This window comes from Oncorhynchus nerka, linkage group LG9b (genome assembly GCF_034236695.1).
Source record: "Oncorhynchus nerka isolate Pitt River linkage group LG9b, Oner_Uvic_2.0, whole genome shotgun sequence".
Taxonomy (NCBI): Eukaryota; Metazoa; Chordata; class Actinopteri; order Salmoniformes; family Salmonidae; genus Oncorhynchus; species Oncorhynchus nerka.
Genome location: NC_088424.1, coordinates 50,290,694 through 50,312,968, shown reverse-complemented (window position 1 = coordinate 50,312,968; position 22,275 = coordinate 50,290,694). Strand labels below are relative to the sequence as shown.

Sequence of the window (22,275 nt, the reverse complement as noted above, 5' to 3'; positions counted from 1 at the left end):
GAGCCACGCTCTCATGAAACAGAGTATGTTACAATCCCTGATGTCTCTCTGGAAGGAGATCCTCGCCCTGAGCTTGTCTACTTTATGATCCAGAGACTGAACATTAGCGAGTAATATACTCGGATGCGGTGGATGATGTGCGGCCTCCTGAGTCGGACTAGAAGTCCACTCCGAATACCTCTTCTCCGCCAGCGGAGTCTTGGAGCTTCTGGAATAAGTTCAATTTCCCTGAGGGGGTACGAACAAAGGATCCACTCCAGGAAAGTCGTAACGAATCAGACTCCAGCTTTAACTCCTTTAAATGTCTGAGTTGTAGAGGGCACTCACTGGGAATAGTTTAGGTCCCTGGACTCTTGGTGTGGGTGTGTGTGGGTGGTAGAAGACCCACCTGTAGTAGTGAACAGTTGAGGTCCCTGGACAGTGTGTGAAGCTGTTTCTCCACTGATTGGCAGATAGGACAACCGTCACCATGCAACGCCACACTGTTGACCAACAGAAAGCTAGAGAAAAAAACAACGAGAGACACAAACCTGTTCACCAGTAGAGTGACAACACCTTGGGGTTTATACAGTAGAGAGACAGAGACAACACCTTGGGGTTTATACAGTAGAGAGACAACACCTTGGGGTTTATACAGTAGAGAGACAACACCTTGGGGTTTATATAGTAGAGAGACAACACCTTGGAGTTTATACTGTAGAGAGACAGAGACAACACCTTGGGGTATATACAGTAGAGAGACAGAGACAACACCTTGGGGTTTATACAGTAGAGAGACAGAGACAACACCTTAGGGTTTATACAGTAGAGACAACACCTTGGGGTTTATACAGTAGAGAGACAGAGACAACACCTTGGGGTTTATACAGTAGAGAGACAACACCTTAGGGTTTATACAGTAGAGAGACAACACCTTGGGGTTTATACAGTAGAGAGACAACACCTTGGGGTTTATACAGTAGAGAGACAACACCTTGGGGTTCATACAGTAGAGAGACAACACCTTGGGGTTTATACAGTAGAGAGACAACACCTTGGGGTTTATACAGTAGAGAGACAGAGACAACACCTTGGGGTTCATACAGTAGAGAGACAACACCTTGGGGTTTATACAGTAGAGAGACAACACCTTGGGGTTTATACAGTAGAGAGACAACACCTTGGGGTTTATACAGTAGAGAGACAACACCTTAGGGTTTATACAGTAGAGAGACAACACCTTGGGGAGAGACAACACCTTGGGGTTTATACAGAGAGAGACAACACCTTGGGGTTTATACAGTAGAGACAACAGAGACAACACCTTGGGGTTTATACAGTAGAGACAGAGACAACACCTTGGGGTTTATAGAGACAAGTAGAGTTTCAGACAGAGACAACACCTTGGGGTTTATACAGTAGAGAGACAGAGACAACACCTTGGGGTTTATACAGTAGAGACAACACCTTGGGGTTTAGACAGAGACAACACCTTGGGTTTATACAGTTTAGAGAGACAACACACCTTGGGGTTTTATAGAGTAGAGAGACAAAACCTTAGGGTTTATACAGTAGAGAGACAAACTTGGGGTTTATATAGTAGAGAGACAACACCTTGGGGTTTATACAGTAGAGAGAGACAACACCTTGGGGTTTATACAGTAGAGAGACAACACCTTAGGGTTCATACAGTAGAGAGAGAGAGACAAAACCTTGGGGTTTATACAGTAGAGAGACAACACCTTGGGGTTTATACAGTAGAGAGACAACACCTTGGGGTTTATACAGTAGAGAGACAACACCTTAGAGACAGAGACAGCACCTTGCTGGGTTTATACAGTAGAGAGACAACACCTTGGGGTTTATACAGTAGAGAGACAACACCTTGGGGTTTATACAGTAGAGAGACAACACCTTGGGGTTTATATAGTAGAGAGACAACACCTTGGGGTTTATACAGTAGAGAGACAACACCTTGGGGTTCATACAGTAGGGTTTAGGTTTATACAGTAGAGAGACAACACCTTGGGGTTTATACAGTAGAGAGACAACACCTTAGGGTTTATACAGTAGAGAGACAGAGACAACACCTTGGGGTTTATACAGTAGAGAGACAACACCTTGGGGTTTATACAGTAGAGAGACAGAGACAACACCTTAGGGTTTATACAGTAGAGACAACACCTTGGGGTTTATACAGTAGAGAGACAACACCTTAGGGTTTATACAGTAGAGAGACAGGTTTATACAGTAGACAGAGACAACAGGGTTCATAGAGAGACAGAGACAACAGTTTAGAGACAACACCTTGGGGTTTATACAGTAGAGAGACAGAGACAACACCTTAGGGTTCATACAGTAGAGACAACACCTTGGGGTTTATACAGTAGAGAGACAACACCTTAGGGTTTATACAGTAGAGAGACAGAGACAACACCTTAGGGTTCATACAGTAGAGAGACAACAAACATAAAACAGGATAGATCATCATGAAGGGATTTAAATGCTGACCTCACAGAATACATACAGGCTGGGGGTTGAATAGAGAGAGACAGAGGGAAAGAGAGACACACCGAGAGAGGGAGAGAGAAGGGAGCAAGCAAGACAGAGATTAGAGAGATGATAGAGTGAGAGGAAGAGAGAGGGGAACAAGCGAGACAGAGATAAGAGAAACAGGGTAGAGATGATAGAGTGAGAGGAAGAGAGAGGGGAACAAGCGAGACAGAGATAAGAGAAACAGGGTAGAGATGATAGAGTGAGAGGAAGAGAGAGGGGAACAAGCGAGACAGAGATAAGAGAAACAGGGTAGAGATGATAGAGTGAGAGGAAGAGAGAGGGGAACAAGCGAGACAGAGATAAGAGAAACAGGGTAGAGATGATAGAGTGAGAGATTTACATAAGGAGGTCAAACAGCGCAGTGACTTACTTCACTCCTTTCTTGGTGACCATTCTGGTGGAGGTGGTATTGAAGGCCTTCTCAAAGCGCTGTAACTTGAACCAGTCCATTCTTCAGGAGGACAAAGAACCAAGAGAGTTAGACTTCAGTCCAAGTCCAAACTGCTGTGTGGATTATTTGTGAGACTTTATGGGCTTCTTTTCATCTCGTTAACAGTTTGACTCAATTCATCATTTATCACGAATGTTCACGTAACAGAGAGGTTACCGTACCGGAATGTTAACGTAACAGAGAGGTTACCGTACCGGAATGTTCACGAAACAGAGAGGTTACCGTACCGGAATGTTCACGTAACAGAGAGGTTACCGTACCGGAATGTTCACGTAACAGAGAGGTTACCGTACCGGAATGTTCACGTAACAGAGAGGTTACCGTACCGGAATGTTCACGTAACAGAGAGGTTACCGTACCGGAATGTTCACGTAACAGAGAGGTTACCGTACGGTACCGGAATGTTCACGTAAAAGAGAGAATGCCGTACGGTACCGGAATGTTCACGTAACAGAGAGGTTACCGTATTGGAATGTTCACGTAACAGAGAGGTTACCGTACCGGAATGTTCACGTAACAGAGAGGTTACCGTACCGGAATGTTCACGTAACAGAGAGGTTACCGTACCGGAATGTTCACGTAACAGAGAGGTTACCGTAACAGAGAGGTTACCCGGAACCGGAATGTTCACGTAACAGAGAGGTTACCGTACCGGAATGTTCACGAAACAGAGAGGTTACCGTACGGTACCGGAATGTTCACGTAACAAAGAGAGAATGCCGTACGGTACCGGAATGTTCACGTAACAGAGAGGTTACCGTACGGTACCGGAATGTTCACGTAACAGAGAGGTTACCGTACGGTACCGGAATGTTCACGTAACAGAGATTAGGTACCGGAATGTTGTAACGGTACCGTACGGTACGGAATGTTCACGTAACAGAGAGGTTACCGTACCGGAATGTTCACGTAACAGAGAGGTTACCGTACGGTACCGGAATGTTCACGTAACAGAGAGGTTACCGTACGGTACCGGAATGTTCACGTATCAGAGAGTTTACCGTACGGTACCGGAATGTTCACGTAACAGAGAGGTTACCGTGCGAATGTTCCGTATCAGAGGATGCGGTACTGGAATATTGTAACGGATTGCCATGTTCACGTAACAGAGAGGTTACCGTCGGTACGGAATGTTCACGTAACAGAGAGGTTACCGTACGGTACCGGAATGTTCACGTAACAGAGTTAGGTTACCGTACGGTACCGGAATGTTCACGTAACAGAGTAGGTTCACGTAACATAGAGGTTACCGTGCGGTACCAGAATGTTCACGTAACAGAGAGGTTACCGACGGTACCAGGAATGTTCACGTAACAGAGAGTTTACCGTACGGTACGGAATGTTCACGTAACAGAGAGGTTACCGTGCGGTACCAGAATGTTCACGTAACAGAGAATGTTCACGTATCAGAGAGTTTACGTACGGTACTGGAATGTTCACGTAACAGAGAGGTTACCGTACGGTACCAGAATGTTCACGTAACAGAGAGGTTACCGTGCGGTACCGGAATGTTCACGTAACAGAGAGAGGTTACCGGAATGTTCACGGTACCGGAATGTTCACGTAACAGAGAGGTTACCGTACGGTACTGGAATGTTCACGTAACAGAGAGGTTACCGTACGGTACCGGAATGTTCACGTAACAGAGAGGTTACGGTACCAGAATGTTCACGTAACAGAGGTACCCGGTACCGGAATGTTCACGTAACAGAGAGGTTACCGTACGGTACCGGAATGTTAACAGAGAGGTTACCACGTAACACGTAACAGAGAGGTTACCGTACGGTACCAGAATGTTCACGTAACAGAGAGGTTACCGTGCGGTACCAGAATGTTCCACGTATCGGAATGTTCACGTAACAGAGAGGTTACCGTACGGTACCGGAATGTTCACGTAACAGAGAGGTTACCGTACGGAATATTCACGTAACGGAATGTTCACGTAACAGAGAATGGTTACGGTACGGAATGTTCACGTAACAGAGGTACCCGAGAATATTCACGTAACAGAGAGGTTACCGTACGGTTACGTAACAGGGTACCGGAATGTTCACGTAACAGAGAGGTTACCGTACGGTACCGGAATGTTCGTAACATAGAGGTTACGTAACAGAGAGGTTACCGTGTTCACGTAACGGTAATGAATGTTCACGTAACAGAGAGGTTACCGTGCGGTGCGGAATGTTCCGTAACAGAGAGGTTGTTCGCGTAACAGAGAGGTTACGGTACAGAATGTTCACGTAACAGAGAGGAGGTTACCGTACGGTACCAGAATGTTCACGTAACAGAGAGGTTACCGTACGGTACCAGAATGTTCACGTAACAGAGAGGTTACGTACGGTACGGAATGTTCACGTAACAGAGAGGTTACCGTACGGTACCGGAATGTTCACGTAACAGAGAGGTTACCGTCACGGTACGGAATGTTCACGTAACAGAGGTTACCGTACGGTACCGGAATGTTCACGTAACAGAGAGGTTACCGTGCGGTACCAGAATGTTCACGTAACAGAGAGGTTACCGTACGGTACCGAATGTTCACGTAACAGAGAGGTTACCGTACGGTACCGGAATATTCACGTAACAGAGAGGTTACCGTGCGGTACCGGAATGTTCACGTAACAGAGAGGTTACGGTACCGAATACGGTACCGGAATGTTCACGTAACAGAGAGGTTACCGTACGGTACCGGAATGTTCACGTAACAGAGAGGTTACCGTACGGTACCGGAATGTTCACGTAACAGAGAGGTTACCGTACGGTACCGGAATGTTCACGTAACAGAGAGGAATTTCCGTAACAGAGAGGTACCGGAATGTTCACGTAACAGAGAGGTTACCGTACGGTACCGGAATGTTCACGTAACAGAGAGGTTACCGTACGGTACCAGAATGTTCACGTAACAGAGAGGTTACCGTACGGTACCGGAATGTTCACGTAACAGAGAGGTTACCGTACGGTACCGGAATGTTCACGTAACAGAGAGGTTACCGTACGGTACCGGAATGTTCACGTAACAGAGAGGTTACCGTACGGTACCGGAATGTTCACGTAACAGAGAGGTTACCGACGGTACCAGAATGTTCCGTACAAATGCGGAATGTTCACGTAACAGAGAGGTTACCGTGCGGTACCGAATGTTCACGTAACAGAGAGGTTACCGTGCGGTACCGGAATGTTCACGTAACAGAGAGGTTACCGTACGGTACCGGAATGTTCACGTAACAGAGAGGTTACCGTACGGTACCGGAATGTTCACGTAACAGAGAGGTTACCGTACGGTCACGTAACAGAGAGGTTACCGGAGAATGTTCACGTAACAGAGAGGTTACCGTACGGTACCGGAATGTTCACGTAACAGAGAGGTTACCGTACGGTACCAGAATGTTACCGGAATGTTCACGTAACAGAGAGGTTACCGTCACGGTACCGGAATGTTCACGTAACAGAGAGGTTACCGTACGGTACCGGAATGTTCGCGTAACAGAGAGGTTATGTTCACGTATCAGAGAGTTTACCGTACGGTACCGGAATGTTCACGTAACAGAGAGGTTACCGTACCGGAATGTTCACGTAACAGAGAGGTTACCGTACGGTACCGGAATGTTCACGTAACAGAGAGGTTACCGTACGGTACCGGAATGTTCGTAACAGAGAGGTTAACAGAGACCGGGTTCACGTAACAGAGCGGTTACCGGAATTTCACGTAACAGAGAGGTTACCGTACGGTACCGGAATGTTCACGTAACAGAGAGGTTACCGTACGGTACCGGAATGTTCACGTAACAGAGAGGTTACCGTACGGTACCGGAATGTTCACGTAACATAGAGGTTACCGTACGGTACCGGAATGTTCACGTAACAGAGAGGTTACCGTACGGTACCGGAATGTTCACGTAACAGAGAGGTTACCGTACGGTACCGGAATGTTCACGTAACAGAGAGATTACCGTACGGTACTAGGTCTATACATTGAATTATTTCACTATTCCACATTATGCTTTGTCCTTTTCGTAATCCGCAAACGAGAAGGCAAAAACATAGATTTTGAAAAGGCCTCATTGACTTGACATAACATTCATAATTCAGGTTTACAGTATGGACATGGCAACTTGGGCTACAGTATAATGTGCCATCAGTATAATGTGCCATCAGTCTAGATTCTACAGTATAATGTGCCATCAGTCTAGATTCTACAGTATAATGTGCCATCAGTATATATTCTACAGTATAATGTGCCATCAGTATTGATTCTACAGTATAATGTGCCATCAGTATTGATTCTACAGTATAATGTGCCATCAGTATTGATTCTACAGTATAATGTGCCATCAGTATTGATTCTACAGTATAATGTGCCATCAGTTCATGGTGGATGTTCACCTACTCGTAGTGGAAGCCGATGTCATGGTTTCCAACCAGAACTACCAGCTCTGTGTCACTGGGATGTCTGAACATCTTCTGGAAGCGACAGACATCATCCTCCCAGTTCTGTTACGTTGGGAAATAAAAACCCAAGGTACAGTTGAAGTTGGGAAGTTTACATACACCATAGCCAAATAAATTTAAACTCAGTTTTTCCACAATTCCTGACATTTAAAGTAAAAATTCCCTGTCTTAGGTCAGTTAGGATCACCACTCTATTTTAAGAATGTGAAATGTCAGAATAATAGTAGAGAGAATGATTTATTTCAGCTTTTATTTCTTTCATCACATTCCCAGTGGGTCAGAAAATTACATACACTCAATTAGTATTTGGTAGCATTGCCTTTAAATTGTTTAACTTGGGTCAAACATTTTGGGTACCCTTCCACAAGCTTCCCACAACAAGTTGGGTGAATCTTTGTCCCCATGTGCAGTTGCAAACTGTAGTCTGGCTTTTTTTATGGTGATTTTGGAGCAGTGGCTTCTTCCTTGCTGAGCGGCCTTTCAGGTTATGTCGATATAGGACTTGTTTTACTGTGGATATAGATACTTTTGTACCTGTTTCCTCCAGCATCTTCACCAGGTTGATTTGCACCAAAGTACGTTCATCTCTAGGAGACAGAATGCGTCTCCTTCCTGAGCGGTATTACGGCTGTGTGGTCCCATGGTGTTTATACTTGCATACTATTGTTTGTACAGATGAACGTGGTACCTTCAGGCACTTCTGACCCACTGGAATTGTGATACAGTGAATTATAAGTGAAATAATCTGTCTGTAAACAATTGTTGGTAAAATGACTTGTGTCATGCACAAAGTAGATGTCCTAACCGACTTGCCAAAACTATAGTTTGTTAACAAGACATTTGTGGAGTGGTTGAAAAACAAGTTTTAATGACTCCAACCTAAGTATGTAATCTTCCGACTTGAACTGTATATATATATATATTTTAATACATGAAGTAGAATAGAGTAGAACAATAGTTATAAATATAGCAGATATATACACCATTACAGTTACACTATTACAGATACATGTAATAGTGTTTCTGACTTAAATATTTTAGGTCTATGACCATTACAGAAAGATGCCTAGCGTTGCAAGAATTAACATCAAAGGGTTTGGTCCTCTTTGCGTAATGGCTAGGACTAAGAGTTGTAGGTTTCGAATCCCCCCCACACACACCACCAAATTCACTGCAGTAGACCTACAAGGTGCTTGTTATGGCTACATACCTTCGGAGAGCTCCATTTCCCCTCATCGAACACATCCCCCAGTATAAAGACGACCTCAGGTCGGAGCAGGGCCAGGGCGGTCTGGAAAGCTCGTTCCATCTGCCATTCCCTGGGTTGCACAGAGACAGACCACATATCAGTCAATCATCCGTCAGCCCAGCGCACCATGCATTACCCTTGCCTGTTGTTATTGCTGACGACTGAACTGCTGTAATCTGCTTAGAGACAGCGTGGATATAGGCTGACACGGAGCGTCATGCGGTCCCTAGAAACTATGCAAAACATACTTTTTGTAGTTGCTGTTGTTTCACAATCAAATAAAATGCATAATAACATATAGATTTATGAGGATGAATTACCTTCGCAGTTTGTCGAACCAGTGCCCTCCGACAGCGCCGAGGAGGTGCGTGTCTGACAGCACCATAGCGCGGAGAACCTCCGGCTCTGGTTGGCCGTCTGCGCTCCTCTCACTCGCCGGGGCACCATGGTCGATCCCAGGCCAACCGCACTGTAATATCGCGGCGTAATAAATCAGATACTCACAGAATATGAAAACGCTGCAAACCGCTCCGAACAGGACAATAACAGCGCTGCATGCGACGCTCAAACACGACATGATATATCTATTGTTGTTTTCAGATGACCTGCAATAGAGGCGCACTGATGGAACCGCGCTTCACCAGGCATCGTCTTTTTTAAAATTATCTTCAAACCTAAATATCAATGCCTGCGTGACGTTATCATCGCATTGTGCAAAATGTAATATAAATACCGTATAGGCCTATAATATATATATTTTTTTAATTCAAAGATCCGACCGCGGCGGATAGCCTTATCTCCGCCAATCAAGCGGTCGATTTGGTGAGCGGTTGAGTTCTGCGGGGTGCTCTTTAAAGGGTATATTTTCACCACTTCCGGTGGTTGATGGGGAGACTTTGTGGATTCTGCGGTCTTTTAAATGGCATTATCACCAGGGCTCATTCAGTAATATAGTTTCTTATGTAATTCCTGAGGATGTGTTTCCCCCACACTGGTCTAATGGTCATAACGACTCCTTGATAGTAGGATAATAATAATTATAAACTAATAATAATTATAAAATAATAATTATAAACCCAGGGTCGTTACAATAATATAGTTCACACATACTTCAGTTCATTTTTGGTCAATAAGGTCAATACACAAAGGTTTTGAATTAAACACACTGAGCCCGTTACTGTGCAGGCCAATGATACGGTCTAGTGTAAACTGTATAGTCAATATGGGCCTAATGTAACACGCTGACCAAACTGGCTCTGCTCTGCGTCGGCCATCGTGCTGCGTGTTGATTTGTTCTATCCTCATGACATGCAAGTTAAAAATACCAAAACTGTGAATCAACTATATTCATTTTTTTGGGGGGACATGTAGAAATACACAAAACATTCATGGTCATTTAGCTAGCTGGCTGTTTCTAGCTCATTTGTCCTGGGAGATAAACAGGATGTTTTTATTTGACCAGAAATTATATGGTTCTTTTTAGCTGGATTTATTATAGAATTGAAACACATTTTTGAATTATACAAAATCGTGTGTTTCTTTACTCCCAACAATTACTCCACAGATAAAAGGGAAGTTCGTTTCCCTTATTAATCTCTCATCTTCACGTTTCTTCCTCTGTGGATTTTATTTTATATGGCAGTTGGCAACTACCTTTAAGGTGCATCACCGTTTCCAGCTGGACTGGAGTGTGAACCCCCCACATGGTGGACCCCCCCACATGGTGAACCCCCTCAACATGGTGTACCCCCTCAACATGGTGGACCCCCCCCACATGGTGAACCCCCCACATGGTGGACCCGCCCAACATGGACCCCCACATGGTGGACCCCACCCAACATGGTGAACCCCCCACATGGTGAACCCCCCCCCCACATGGTGGACCCCTCAACATGGTGAACCCCCCACATGGTGGACCCCCAACATGGTGGACCCCCACATGGTGAACCCCCCACATTTAGCTAGCTAGCTAACCAACAACTGTTACGATGTATTTGAGGTGTTTGGATGGATTTCATGTCATTTAGCTAGCTAGCTAACCAACAACTGTTACGATGTATTTGAGAGATAACAACGGCTCATTGTGAAACTTTATTTTTTCAATCAACATTGGAGACTAAATACAGTTGACATGTATTCAACAATCTAAGCCAACCCCATTGCCCCATAGCTGTGCACCTTCGGTTTTGTTGCAGCATCTCAAATAGAACCAGGTTCTGGTCATATAGAACCAGGTTCTGGTCAAATAGAACCAGGTTCTGGTCATATAGAACCAGGTTCTGGTCAAATAGAACCACGTTCTGTTCCAATAGAACCACGTTCTGGTCCAATAGTTCGGTTCAAATAGAACCAAGTTCTGGTCAAATAGAACCAAGTTCTGTTCCTATAGAACCACATTCTGTTTAAATAGAACCACGTTCTGGTCCAATAGTTCTGTTCCAATAGAACCACGTTCTGGTCCGATAGTTCGTTTCAAATAGAACCAAGTTCTATTTTAGCCCCTGGTTACGCAAATCTCTGTTGACGTAGGCGAGCAGTTTGGATGAAATGATTGAATAATGTACGTGTATAAGTATTTTGCAATGCTTACGCAACGTGACATGTTTGGTGAGCAGTTAAAGGCATACTGTACTGCTGTGATGGGATTGTGATGGGAGACAAACAAATGACAACTCCATCCCACAGAAAACAGGCTGGCATTTCAAGCAGCCTTTTCAAAACAGCTCTTACTCTAAAATAACATTCTCATAATTTCCTTCATTCCACAGTATCATTCCAACCTCATAGTGTGGAAGTATATATATTTAAAAAAAATATATATGTTTTTGACTGAACTGGGCCTTTAAACGAGATTAACGTCTTTAGAGCGGCTATCTAATTTACTAAACTAACGGCAACCGCCTCGCCTGTAGAGATTTAGTTTGTATCTGGGATTTGACCATCAGGACTGGACTCTCAGATTGGCCAACTATCCAATCTAAGAAAAGATCAGGAACGTAATGTAACTAACCAGATCATCCTGATCATCCTAACCTTTCCTGACCCATGAACAGCTTTAAGGTACAATTACCTGCTTAAACCGGGTTAGTTTAGAGCCATGTTTTGCTGTACAAACTACAAACCAAATGGCAGGAGAAAAAAAAAAAGGTAAAAAAAAAAAAATCATTGTTTATTCTTTTCAAAGACATTTGTTAATTAATAAAAACACCAGTTAAATATCCCTGTACAGAATTAGTGTGTCGTGTGGTTTAGTGTCGTTGTGTGTTGTCACAAGACTGAAACGTTGAGTTGAAAGGAGTCCGTCGCAGGACCTTGAGTGAGCTGAAAGCCATGGCCTGAGAAACAAATGTTCAGATTAAACTCCTAATATCAGTGGAAAGTTAGCGATTAGTTACAGAGAACTGCCCCTATTTACAAAGCTAACTGCCCCTATTTACAAAGCTAACTGCCCCTATTTACAAAGCTAACTGCCCCTATTTACAAAGCGTCTCACAGTAGGAGTGCTGGTCTAGGATCAGATCCTCTCTGTCCATGTAGTTCTTATTCACTACAATCTAAAAGGCTAAACTGATCCTAGATCAGATCCTCCCTGTCCATGTAGTTCTTATTCACTACAATCTAAAAGGCTACACTGATCCTAGATCAGATCCTCCCTGTCCATGTAGTTCTTATTCACTACACTCTAAAAGGCTAAACTGATCCTAGATCAGATCCTCCCTGTCCATGTAGTTCTTATTCACTACAATCTAAAAGGCTAAACTGATCCTAGATCAGATCCTCCCTGTCCATGTAGTTCTTATTCACTACAATCTAAAAGGCTACACTGATCCTAGATCAGCTCTCCTACTCGGTTGCTTTAGGAATACAAACCCTGACCTATAAATGATAGAAAAGCATCTTAGATGTGTCTATCCATCCATCTCTCTCCCTGGCCAGGGTAGGAGGGAGAGGAGGAGGTAGGAGAGGAGGAGAGGGGAGGAGAGAGCAGGAGGTAGTAGAGGAGGAGAGGGGAGGAGAGAGGAGGAGGTAGTAGAGGAGGAGAGGGGAGGAGGGAGGAGGAGAGAGGAAGAGGTAGTAGAGGAGGAGGTAGGAGAGGAGGAGAGAGGAGGAGGTAGGAGGAGGTAGGAGAGGAGGAGAGAGGAGGAGAGAGGAGGAGGTAGTAGAGGAGGAGAGGGGAGGAGGGAGGAGGAGAGAGGAAGAGGTAGTAGAGGAGGAGGTAGGAGAGGAGGAGAGAGGAGGAGGTAGGAGAGGAGGAGAGGGGAGGAGAGAGCAGGAGGTAGTAGAGGAGGAGAGGGGAGGAGAGAGGAGGAGGTAGTAGAGGAGGAGAGGGGAGGAGAGAGGAGGGGGTAGGAGAGGAGGAGAGAGGAGGAGGTAGTAGAGGAGGAGGTAGAGGAGGAGGAGGAGAGAGGAGGAGGTAGTAGCGGAGGAGAGAGGAGGAGGTAGGAGAGGAGGAGAGAGGAGGAGGTAGGAGGAGAGGAGGAGGTAGAGGAGGAGAGAGGAGGAGGTAGTAGAGGTGAAGAGGGGAGGAGAGAGGAGGAGGTAGTAGAGGAGGAGAGAGAAGGAGGTAGGAGAGGAGGAGAGAGGAAGAGGTAGGAGAGGAGGAGAAGAGGAGAGAGGAGGAGGTAGGAGAGGAGGAGAGAAGGAGAGGAGGAGAGAAGGAGGTAGGAGAGGAGGAGAGAGGAAGAGGTAGGAGAGGAGGAGAGAGGAAGAGGTAGGAGAGGAGGAGAGAGGAGGAGGTAGGAGAGGAGGAGGAGAGAAGGAGGTAGGAGAGGCTACTAATGAAGGATGAGGTAGGAGAGGAGGAGATGAGGAGGTAGGAGAGGAGGAGGTAGGAGAGGAGGAGAGAAGGAGGAGAGAGGAGGAGGAGAGAGGCTACTAATGAAGGACGAGGTAGGAGAGGAGGAGATGAGGAGGTAGGAGAGGAGAGAAGGAGGAGAGAGGAGGTAGGAGAGGAGGAGAGAAGGAGGTAGGAGAGGAGGAGAGAGGAGGTAGGAGAGGAGAGAAGGAGGTAGGAGAGGAGGAGTGAGGCTACTAATGAAGGACGAGGTAGGCTCCAGGTCCTATATTCACAAAGCGTCTCACAGTAGGAGTGCTGGTCTCGGATCAGATCCTCCCTGTCCATGTAGTTCTTATTCACTACAATCTAAAAGGCTACACTGATCCTAGATCAGATCCTCTCTGTCCATGTAGTTCTTATTCACTACAATCTAAAAGGCTACACTGATCCTAGATCAGATCCTCCCTGTCCATGTAGTTCTTATTCACTACAATCTAAAAGGCTAAACTGATCCTAGATCAGATCCTCTCTGTCCATGTAGTTCTTATTCACTACAATCTAAAAGGCTAAACTGATCCTAGATCAGCATCTTGACTGTAAGACGTTTTTTTAAAATGAATACAGGGGCCAGATCTTCCCAATGTTATCCCTATCAACTTGAACATCCTACTATGGGAACCATTTGACACCACTTGACGGCAGCACCGATCAAGTGTTCCCCAGTTTTAATATTCATTGATCAGGTCAGTCGGCTGATGGTTATGACACTCGTTTCCTCTTGTCCTCTACGTAATGACGGGGTCTCCGTAAGCACAGCTCTTCTCTATGGCCAGGTTGTACCAGTTACCTTTCCCTCCTTTATAAGCACTGGTTACGATCCTCGCCCAGCCGTACTCTCCCTGCAGAAACACAAAACAAAACACCGTTATCCTCCATGTATACATCATAGATGTATAGATGAGTAGTTTGGCCCTAATCTATAAAATCATCCAAAACAGGAACAACAGGAAAGGGAAGCTCATACACTACATGACCAACAGTATGTAGACACCTGCTCGTCGAACATCACATTCCATAATCATGGGCATTAATATGGAGTTGTTCCCCCCTTTGCTGCTATAACAGCCTCCACTCTTCTAGGAAGGCTTTCCACTAGATGTTGGAACATTGCAGCTATAACAGCCTCCATTCTTCTAGTAAGGCTTTCCACTAGATGTTGGAACATTGCTGCTATAACAGCCTCCACTCTTCTGGGAAGGCTTTCCACTAGATGTTGGAACATTGCTGCTATAACAGCCTCCACTCTTCTGGGAAGGCTTTCCACTATATGTTGGAACATTGCTGCTATAACAGCCTCTACTCTTCTGGGAAGGCTTTCCAATAGATGTTGGAACATTGCTGCTATAACAGCCTCCACTCTTATGGGAAGGCTTTCCAATATATGTTGGAACATTGCTGCTATAACAGCCTCCACTCTTCTGGGAAGGCTTTCCACTAGATGTTGGAACATTGCTGCAGGGACTTGCTTCCATTCAGCCACAAGAGCATTAGTGAGGTCGGGCTCTGATGTTGGGTGATTAAGGCCTGGCTCGCAGTCGGCGTTCCAATTCATCCCAAAGGTGTTTGATGGGGTTGAGGTCAGGGCCCTGTGCAGGCCATTCAAATCCCTTCACACTGATCTCAACAAACCATTTCTGTAGGAACCTCACTTTGTGCACGGGGGCATTGTTCATGCTGAAACAGGAAAGAGCCTTCCCCAAACTGTTGCCACAAAGTTGGATTCACAGAATCGTCTAGAATGTCATTGTATGTTGTAGCGTTAATATTTCACTTGAACTAAGGGGCCGAGCCTGAACCAGGAAAAACTGCCCCAGACCATTATTCCTCCTCCACCAAACTTTACAGGCACTATGCATTGGGGAAGGTAGCGTGCTCCAAACGCAAACCCAGATTTGTCCGTCGGACTGCCAGATGGTGAAGCGTGATTCATCACTCCAGAGAACGTGTTTCCACTGCTCCAGAGTCCAATGGTGGTGAGTTTTACACCACTCCAGGCGAGGCTTTGTATTGCGCATGGCGATCTTAGGCTTGTGTGCGGCTGCTCGTCCATAGAAACCCATTTCATGAAGCTCCCGACGAACAGTTCTTGTGCTGATGACGCTTCCAGTGGCAGTTTGGAACTCGGTAGTGAGTGTTGTAACAGAGGACAGAGGCAGTTTGGAACTCGGTAGTGAGTGTTGCAACAGAGGACAGAGGCAGTTTGGAACTCGGTAGTGAGTGTTGCAACAGAGGACAGAGGCAGTTTGGAACTCGGTAGTGAGTGTTGCAACAGAGGACAGAGGTAGTTTGGAACTCGGTAGTGAGTGTTGTAACAGAGGACAGAGGCAGTTTGGAACTCGGTAGTGAGTGTTGCAACAGAGGACAGAGGCAGTTTGGAACTCGGTAGTGAGTGTTGTAACAGAGGACAGAGGCAGTTTGGAACTCGGTAGTGAGTGTTGTAACAGAGGACAGACGTCATTCCTTTGACATTCCGAGGCTGAACTACAACCTTCTATAGCCGAGGAGACAAAACATTTTTGACTTTACTTGGGGAGTAATATAATTCTGTCTATCAATTGATGAAAACAAATCAAGTCAAATTTTATGTTTATGTTTGGGATGAGTTGGACCGCAGAGTGAAGGAAAAGCAGCCAACAAGTGCTCAGCATATATGGGATCTCCTTCTAGACTGTTGCCTCTGGAGAGTCCTGCGGTTGCAGGCAGTGCAGTTGCTGTACCAGGCGGTAATACAGCCCAACAAGATGCTCTCAATTGTGCATCTGTAAAAGTCTGTGGGGGTTTTAGGAGCCAAGCCAAATTTCTTCAGCCTCCTGAGGTTGTCTGTGTGGACCATTTGATGAGTTGGAGTCGTGGCAGTCATGGGTGAACAGGGACTACAGAAGGGGGCTTGTGGGGCCCCTGTGTTGAGGATCAGCGAACTGGAGATGTTGTTATCTACCCTACCACCTGGGGTGGCCCGACAGGAAGTCCAGGATCCAGTTTCACAGGGCAGGGTTCAGAGCCAGGGCCCTGAGCTGAATGATGAGCTTGGAGGGTACTATAGTGTTAAATGCTGAGCTGTAGTCAATGGACAGCATTCTTACATAGGTATTCCTCTTGTCCAGACGGGATAGGGCGGTGTGATGGCGATTGCATCATCTGTGGATCTATTGGGGCGGTAAGCAAATTGAAGTGGGTCTAGGGTGTCAGGTAAGGTGGAGGTGATATGGTCCTTAACTAGTCTCTCAAAGCACTTCATGATGACAGAAGTGAGTGCTACGGGGCGATAATCATTTAGTTCAGTTACCTTTGCTTTCTTGGGAACAGGAACAATTGTGGCCATCTTGAAGCAAGTGGGGAAAACAGACTGGGATAGGGAGAGATTGAATATGTCCGTAAACACTCCAGCCAGCTAGTCTGTGCATGCTCTGAGGATGCGGCTGGGGATGCCGTCTGGGCCGGAAACCTTGCGATGGTTAACACGTTTAAATGTCTTGATCACGTCGGCCACGGAGAAGGAGAGCGCACAGTCTTTTGGTAGCGGGCCGAGTCAGTGGCACTGTGTTATCCTCAAAGCGGGCGAATAAGGTGTTTAGCTTGTCTGGAAGCAAGACCTCGGTGTCCGCCTTCTTGGCATTTCGAAAAGTTGAGTAGCAGTGGTTCAATGTATTTCCAGAGCGAGTACTACAGTCAATGTGTTGGCAGAACTTCGGTAGTTTTTTCCTCAAATTTGCTTTAAAATCCCCAGCTACAATAAATGAGGCCTCGGGATATATGGTTTCCAGTGTAGTTCCTTGAGGGGGAATATACAAGGCTGTGACTATAACCAAAGAGAATTATCTAGGGAGGTAATATGGTCGACATTTGATTATGAGGTATTCTTGGTCGGGTGAACAAAAGGACTCTGTACGTCACAGTCACACCATGAGTAGTTAATCATGAAACATACACCCCGCCTTTCTTCTTCTCTGAGAGTTCTTTATTCCTGTCTGTGTGATGTTCTAAGAACCCAGCTGGCTGTATGGACGGGGACAGTATATCCAGAGTTCTTTATTCCTGTCTGTGTGATGTTCTAAGAACCCAGCTGGCTGTATGGACGGGGACAGTATATCCAAAGTTCTTTATTCCTGTCTGTGTGATGTTCTAAGAACCCAGCTGGCTGTATGGACGGGGACAGTATATCCAGAGTTCTTTATTCCTGTCTGTGTGATGTTCTAAGAACCCAGCTGGCTGTATGGACGGGGACAGTATATCCAGAGTTCTTTATTCCTGTCTGTGTGATGTTCTAAGAACCCAGCTGGCTGTATGGACGGGGACAGTATATCCAGAGTTCTTTATTCCTGTCTGTGTGATGTTCTAAGAACCCAGCTGGCTGTATGGATGGGGACAGAATAACAGAGTATGTTACAGTCCCTGATGTCTCTCTGGAAGGAGATCCTCAATCTGAGCTCATCTACTTTATTGTCCAGGGACTGAACATTAGCGAGTAATATACTCGGAAGCGGTGGATGATGTGCGCGCCTCCTGAGTCGGACTAGAAGTCCACTCCGAATACCTCTTCTCTCCTCCAGCGGAGTCTTGGAGCTTCTGAAATAAGTTAAATTTCCCTGAGGGGGTACGAACAAAGGATCCCCTCCGCCGGTGGTGTTATGGAGCACAAAAAAAACGAATTACTGCAAAGTTGCTTAGGAGCTGGAAGCAGAGCTGCCATGACTGTCGGCGCCATCTTGCTTAAGCTATTCACTTTCTGTACAATAGAACACGTTTAAACCCAGACATCTTTTCTGGAACGTTGAAAGTCACTGAGCTCTTCAGTAAGACCATTCTACTGCCAGGGTTTGTCTATGGAGATTGCATGGCAGTGTGCTCAAAATGATATACCTGTCAGCAACGGGTGAGGCTGAAATAGCCGAATCCACTCATTTGAAGGGGTGTCCACATACTTTTGTACATATTGTGTATGTTGTCCAGTCTTTCAACGAGTAAATATTCCATACAAGTCTAATAATGAATGTATTGTACAAGAGAGACTAACCCAAGGTTCTCCCCAGGAGTTGCGGACCACCCAGTACTCTGTCCCGTCCTCCGCCACCCCCCAGCCTGCTACTGAGATGATATGGTTCATTAGAGACAAGGGGTGGAACTCGGCAAACACACCACCACGATACGCCTCCAGGCCCTTCGTAGCCATCACACCGCAGCTGAGGAGAGGACGGAACAACAGCCACAATGTGACAATGAGGTTTATCAAAAAGCAAGAACACAAGTTACAAAGGACATTTTACCACATGTATTACATGTACGTATTGCTAACGCTATACATTTCAACACTCAAGGCAAAAAAAAGGGCATTTTGTTGATATCAAAAAGATTGTATTATTTTGAGATTCAAAATGGGAAAATCCTATTTTCTACTTCTTGATTTTTTAATTAATTAATTTTTTTTTTAAAACTTTTACTTGTGATTTTGTTCTTCAGACAGAGAAATGTTAACATGACGAACCAAAGAACACAGATCTCACCTGATTGGCCCGTTGGTGTATATCTCAGCCTTCATCTGGTTTAGTCCTGACACCTCCCCGTAGTCTCCTACCTTCCACAGGGTGTAGTTCTGCACCACAGCACACGCATCAGAGGAACACGTCCCACACTGGTTGAACAGCTCACACTCTTGTAGAACATAGAGCTCACTGTTTGAACAGCTCACACTCTGTAGAACACGGAGCTCACTGGTTGAACAGCTCACACTCTGTAGAACACAGAGCTCACTGGTTGAACAGCTCACACTCTGTAGAACACAGAGCTCACTGGTTGAACAGCTCACACTCTGTAGAACACGTCCCACACTGGTTGAACAGCTCACACTCTTTAGAACACAGAGCTCACTGGTTGAACAGCTCACACTCTGTAGAACACAGAGCTCACTGGTTGAACAGCTCACACTCTTGTAGAACACAGAGCTCACTGGTTGAACAGCTCACACTCTGTAGAACACAGAGCTCACTGGTTGAACAGCTCACACTCTGTAGAACATGGAGCTCACTGGTTGAGAGAGATCACAAGGGTGAGTGATGGAAACTGCCAAAGTGTATTTGTGAATGGAAATTACGCACAAGGATGAGTGATGATGCTATGAGACAAAATTCAAATTTAACAATCCATGCACCCTATCCCCCATAGTGCACTGCTTTAAACTAGTGCGTACAGAAAAAATATCACCCACTCTTATCACCCAAATCAGGTGACCAAAATGTTAAAAGCCATGTTATAGGCCCTACTTTGGTTCTTAGCCTGATAGTTGTTGCATGTCTCGTCGGGGATGCCCTTCTGGTGAGCGTATTGGTACACCCCTGTGTGGTCTCCTCCGTAGCAGGACCCAGCATGGCCGCAGTCGATCACGTTCTGGACAGACAGATAGGCTGATGGCCACGTACCACCACGCTTGATGTTGATACGGTCTGGGGGAAAACAACAACAAAACGTCAACAAATGTATTGATATGATAGAGGCATGACTGTAAATAAGTTTATTAGATGACTTTTATCATAAGGTTAGCCTGTAAAAAGATCATACGGAGTGACATTTGTAACAATGTAATGACAGCTTGTGATTTGTTACATTGTAACTAGTTAATAGTTCACGTTAAGTTCATTGTTACATTGTAACTAGTTAATAGTTCACGTTAAGTTCATTGTTACATTGTAACTAGTTAATAGTTCACGTTAAGTTCATTGTTACATTGTAACTAGTTAATAGTTCACGTTAAGTTCATTGTTACATTGTAACACGTTAAGTTCAGTTAAGTTAGTTCACGTTAAGTTCATTGTTACATTGTAACTAGTTAATAGTTCACGTTAAGTTCATTGTTACATTGTAACTAGTTAATAGTTCACGTTAAGTTCATTGTTACATTTGTAACTAGTTAATAGTTCACGTTAAGTTCATTGTTACATTGTAACTAGTTAATAGTTCACGTTAAGTTCATTGTTACATTGTAACTAGTTAATAGTTCACGTTAAGTTCATTGTTACATTGTAACTAGTTAATAGTTCACGTTAAGTTCATTGTTACATTGTAACTAGTTAATAGTTCACGTTAAGTTCATTGTTACATTGTAACTAGTTAATAGTTCACGTTAAGTTCATTGTTACATTGTAACTAGTTAATAGTTCACGTTAAGTTCATTGTTACATTGTAACAAGTTAGTGAGTTATATCAGTCCAGAAATGGTCAAATGTGTATTATTGGCAACATTGTATAACAATTGTGGAGGGGAAATTACCGGCAATTGCACTGCTAGATCCCATGGCCCAGCACGAGCCGCAGTACTGTGGAATGTGTTGGTTCCTCGTGATGCTGGCATAGTTTTTCCCCTCAATGTTTCTCCAGTCCCAAACTGCTGGCAGCTCAGACACATTAAGGTATTCATGTGGTCGGGGATATGTCCTGGGATATGACAAGAACAAACAGCATGTATCTCCATTTCCTGCACTATTTATAGAGATACAGATTCAAAATAATGATAGTTTGTTAATATAACACTGTTTAGGGATGGATCATTATTTACAGAATGGTAACCTGGAGGAAAATGGGGGAGGGGACATGCTTTGAGTTTAGTATTTGTTTTAACACAGGGGAGGGTCATGTCATTTGTAATGATGATGACATTTCAATATTTCTTAGTATTTTAGAATGAGTTGCTCATTATTAGGCTAGATATTGACGTCAGATAATATCAAATTAGCTTACAGGCTATTCAGTGTGGTCTCAATCAAATGATCCATAGCCTGTGGGCTATACAGCAGGCTATACAGCAGGTTATACAGCAGGTTATAGTTATACAGCAGGTTATAGTTATACAGCAGGTTATAGTTATACAGCAGGTTATACAGCAGGTTATACTGCAGGTTATACAGCAGGTTATACAGCAGGCTATACTGCAGGTTATACAGCAGGTTATACAGCAGGTTATAGTTATACAGCAGGTTATACAGCAGGTTATAGTTATACAGCAGGTTTATACAGCAGGTTATAGTTATACAGCAGGTTTATACAGCAGGTTATAGTTATACAGCAGGTTATAGTTATACAGCAGGTTATACAGCAGGTTATAGTTATACAGCAGGTTATACAGCAGGTTATAGTTATACAGCAGGTTATACAGCAGGTTATAGTTATACAGCAGGTTATAGTTATACAGCAGGTTATACAGCAGGTTATAGTTATACAGCAGGTTATACAGCAGGTTATAGTTATACAGCAGGTTATACAGCAGGTTATAGTTATACAGCAGGTTATAGTTATACAGCAGGTTATAGTTATACAGCAGGTTATACAGCAGGTTATAGTTATACAGCAGGTTATACAGCAGGTTATAGTTATACAGCAGGTTATAGTTATACAGCAGGTTATAGTTATACAGCAGGTTATACAGCAGGTTATACAGCAGGTTATACAACAGGTTATAGTTATACAGCAGGTTATACAGCAGGTTATAGTTATACAGCAGGTTATACAGCAGGTTATAGTTATACAGCAGGTTATACAGCAGGTTATAGTTATACAGCAGGTTATAGTTATACAGCAGGTTATACAGCAGGTTATAGTTATACAGCAGGTTATAGTTATACAGCAGGTTATAGTTATACAGCAGGTTATACAGCAGGTTATAGTTATACAGCAGGTTATAGTTATACAGCAGGTTATAGTTATACAGCAGGTTATAGTTATACAGCAGGTTATACAGCAGGTTATAGTTATACAGCAGGTTATAGT

The 22,275-nt window shown here is 44.5% G+C and overlaps 2 protein-coding genes across 3 annotated transcripts in view; both read right to left on the bottom strand.

Annotated features, from left to right (window-relative positions):
* Positions 1-10,355, bottom strand: part of LOC115126014 (metallophosphoesterase 1-like) — a 35,967-nt gene extending 25,612 nt beyond the window's left edge. Inside the window, exons 1-5 of the mRNA XM_065013811.1 lie at positions 9,005-10,355; positions 8,646-8,754; positions 7,374-7,477; positions 2,906-2,986; positions 389-500 (exon numbers count right to left, since the gene is read on the bottom strand). Coding sequence (XP_064869883.1) covers positions 389-500; positions 2,906-2,986; positions 7,374-7,477; positions 8,646-8,754; positions 9,005-9,261 — 663 coding nt within the window. The 5' untranslated portion in view covers positions 9,262-10,355. The remainder of the gene's footprint in view (positions 1-388; positions 501-2,905; positions 2,987-7,373; positions 7,478-8,645; positions 8,755-9,004) is intronic.
* Positions 9,071-22,275, bottom strand: part of LOC115119876 (cathepsin Z) — a 28,601-nt gene continuing 15,396 nt past the window's right edge. Inside the window, exons 2-7 of one of the 2 annotated variants that reach the window (XM_029648765.2) lie at positions 20,783-20,946; positions 19,779-19,958; positions 19,023-19,170; positions 18,536-18,701; positions 14,309-14,360; positions 9,071-9,153 (exon numbers count right to left, since the gene is read on the bottom strand). In XM_029648765.2, coding sequence (XP_029504625.2) covers positions 9,113-9,153; positions 14,309-14,360; positions 18,536-18,701; positions 19,023-19,170; positions 19,779-19,958; positions 20,783-20,946 — 751 coding nt within the window. In that variant the 3' untranslated portion in view covers positions 9,071-9,112. Of the gene's footprint in view, positions 9,154-10,762; positions 14,361-18,535; positions 18,702-19,022; positions 19,171-19,778; positions 19,959-20,782; positions 20,947-22,275 lie in introns of those variants that run through there. The other variant, XM_029648764.2, reaches the window with a different exon arrangement.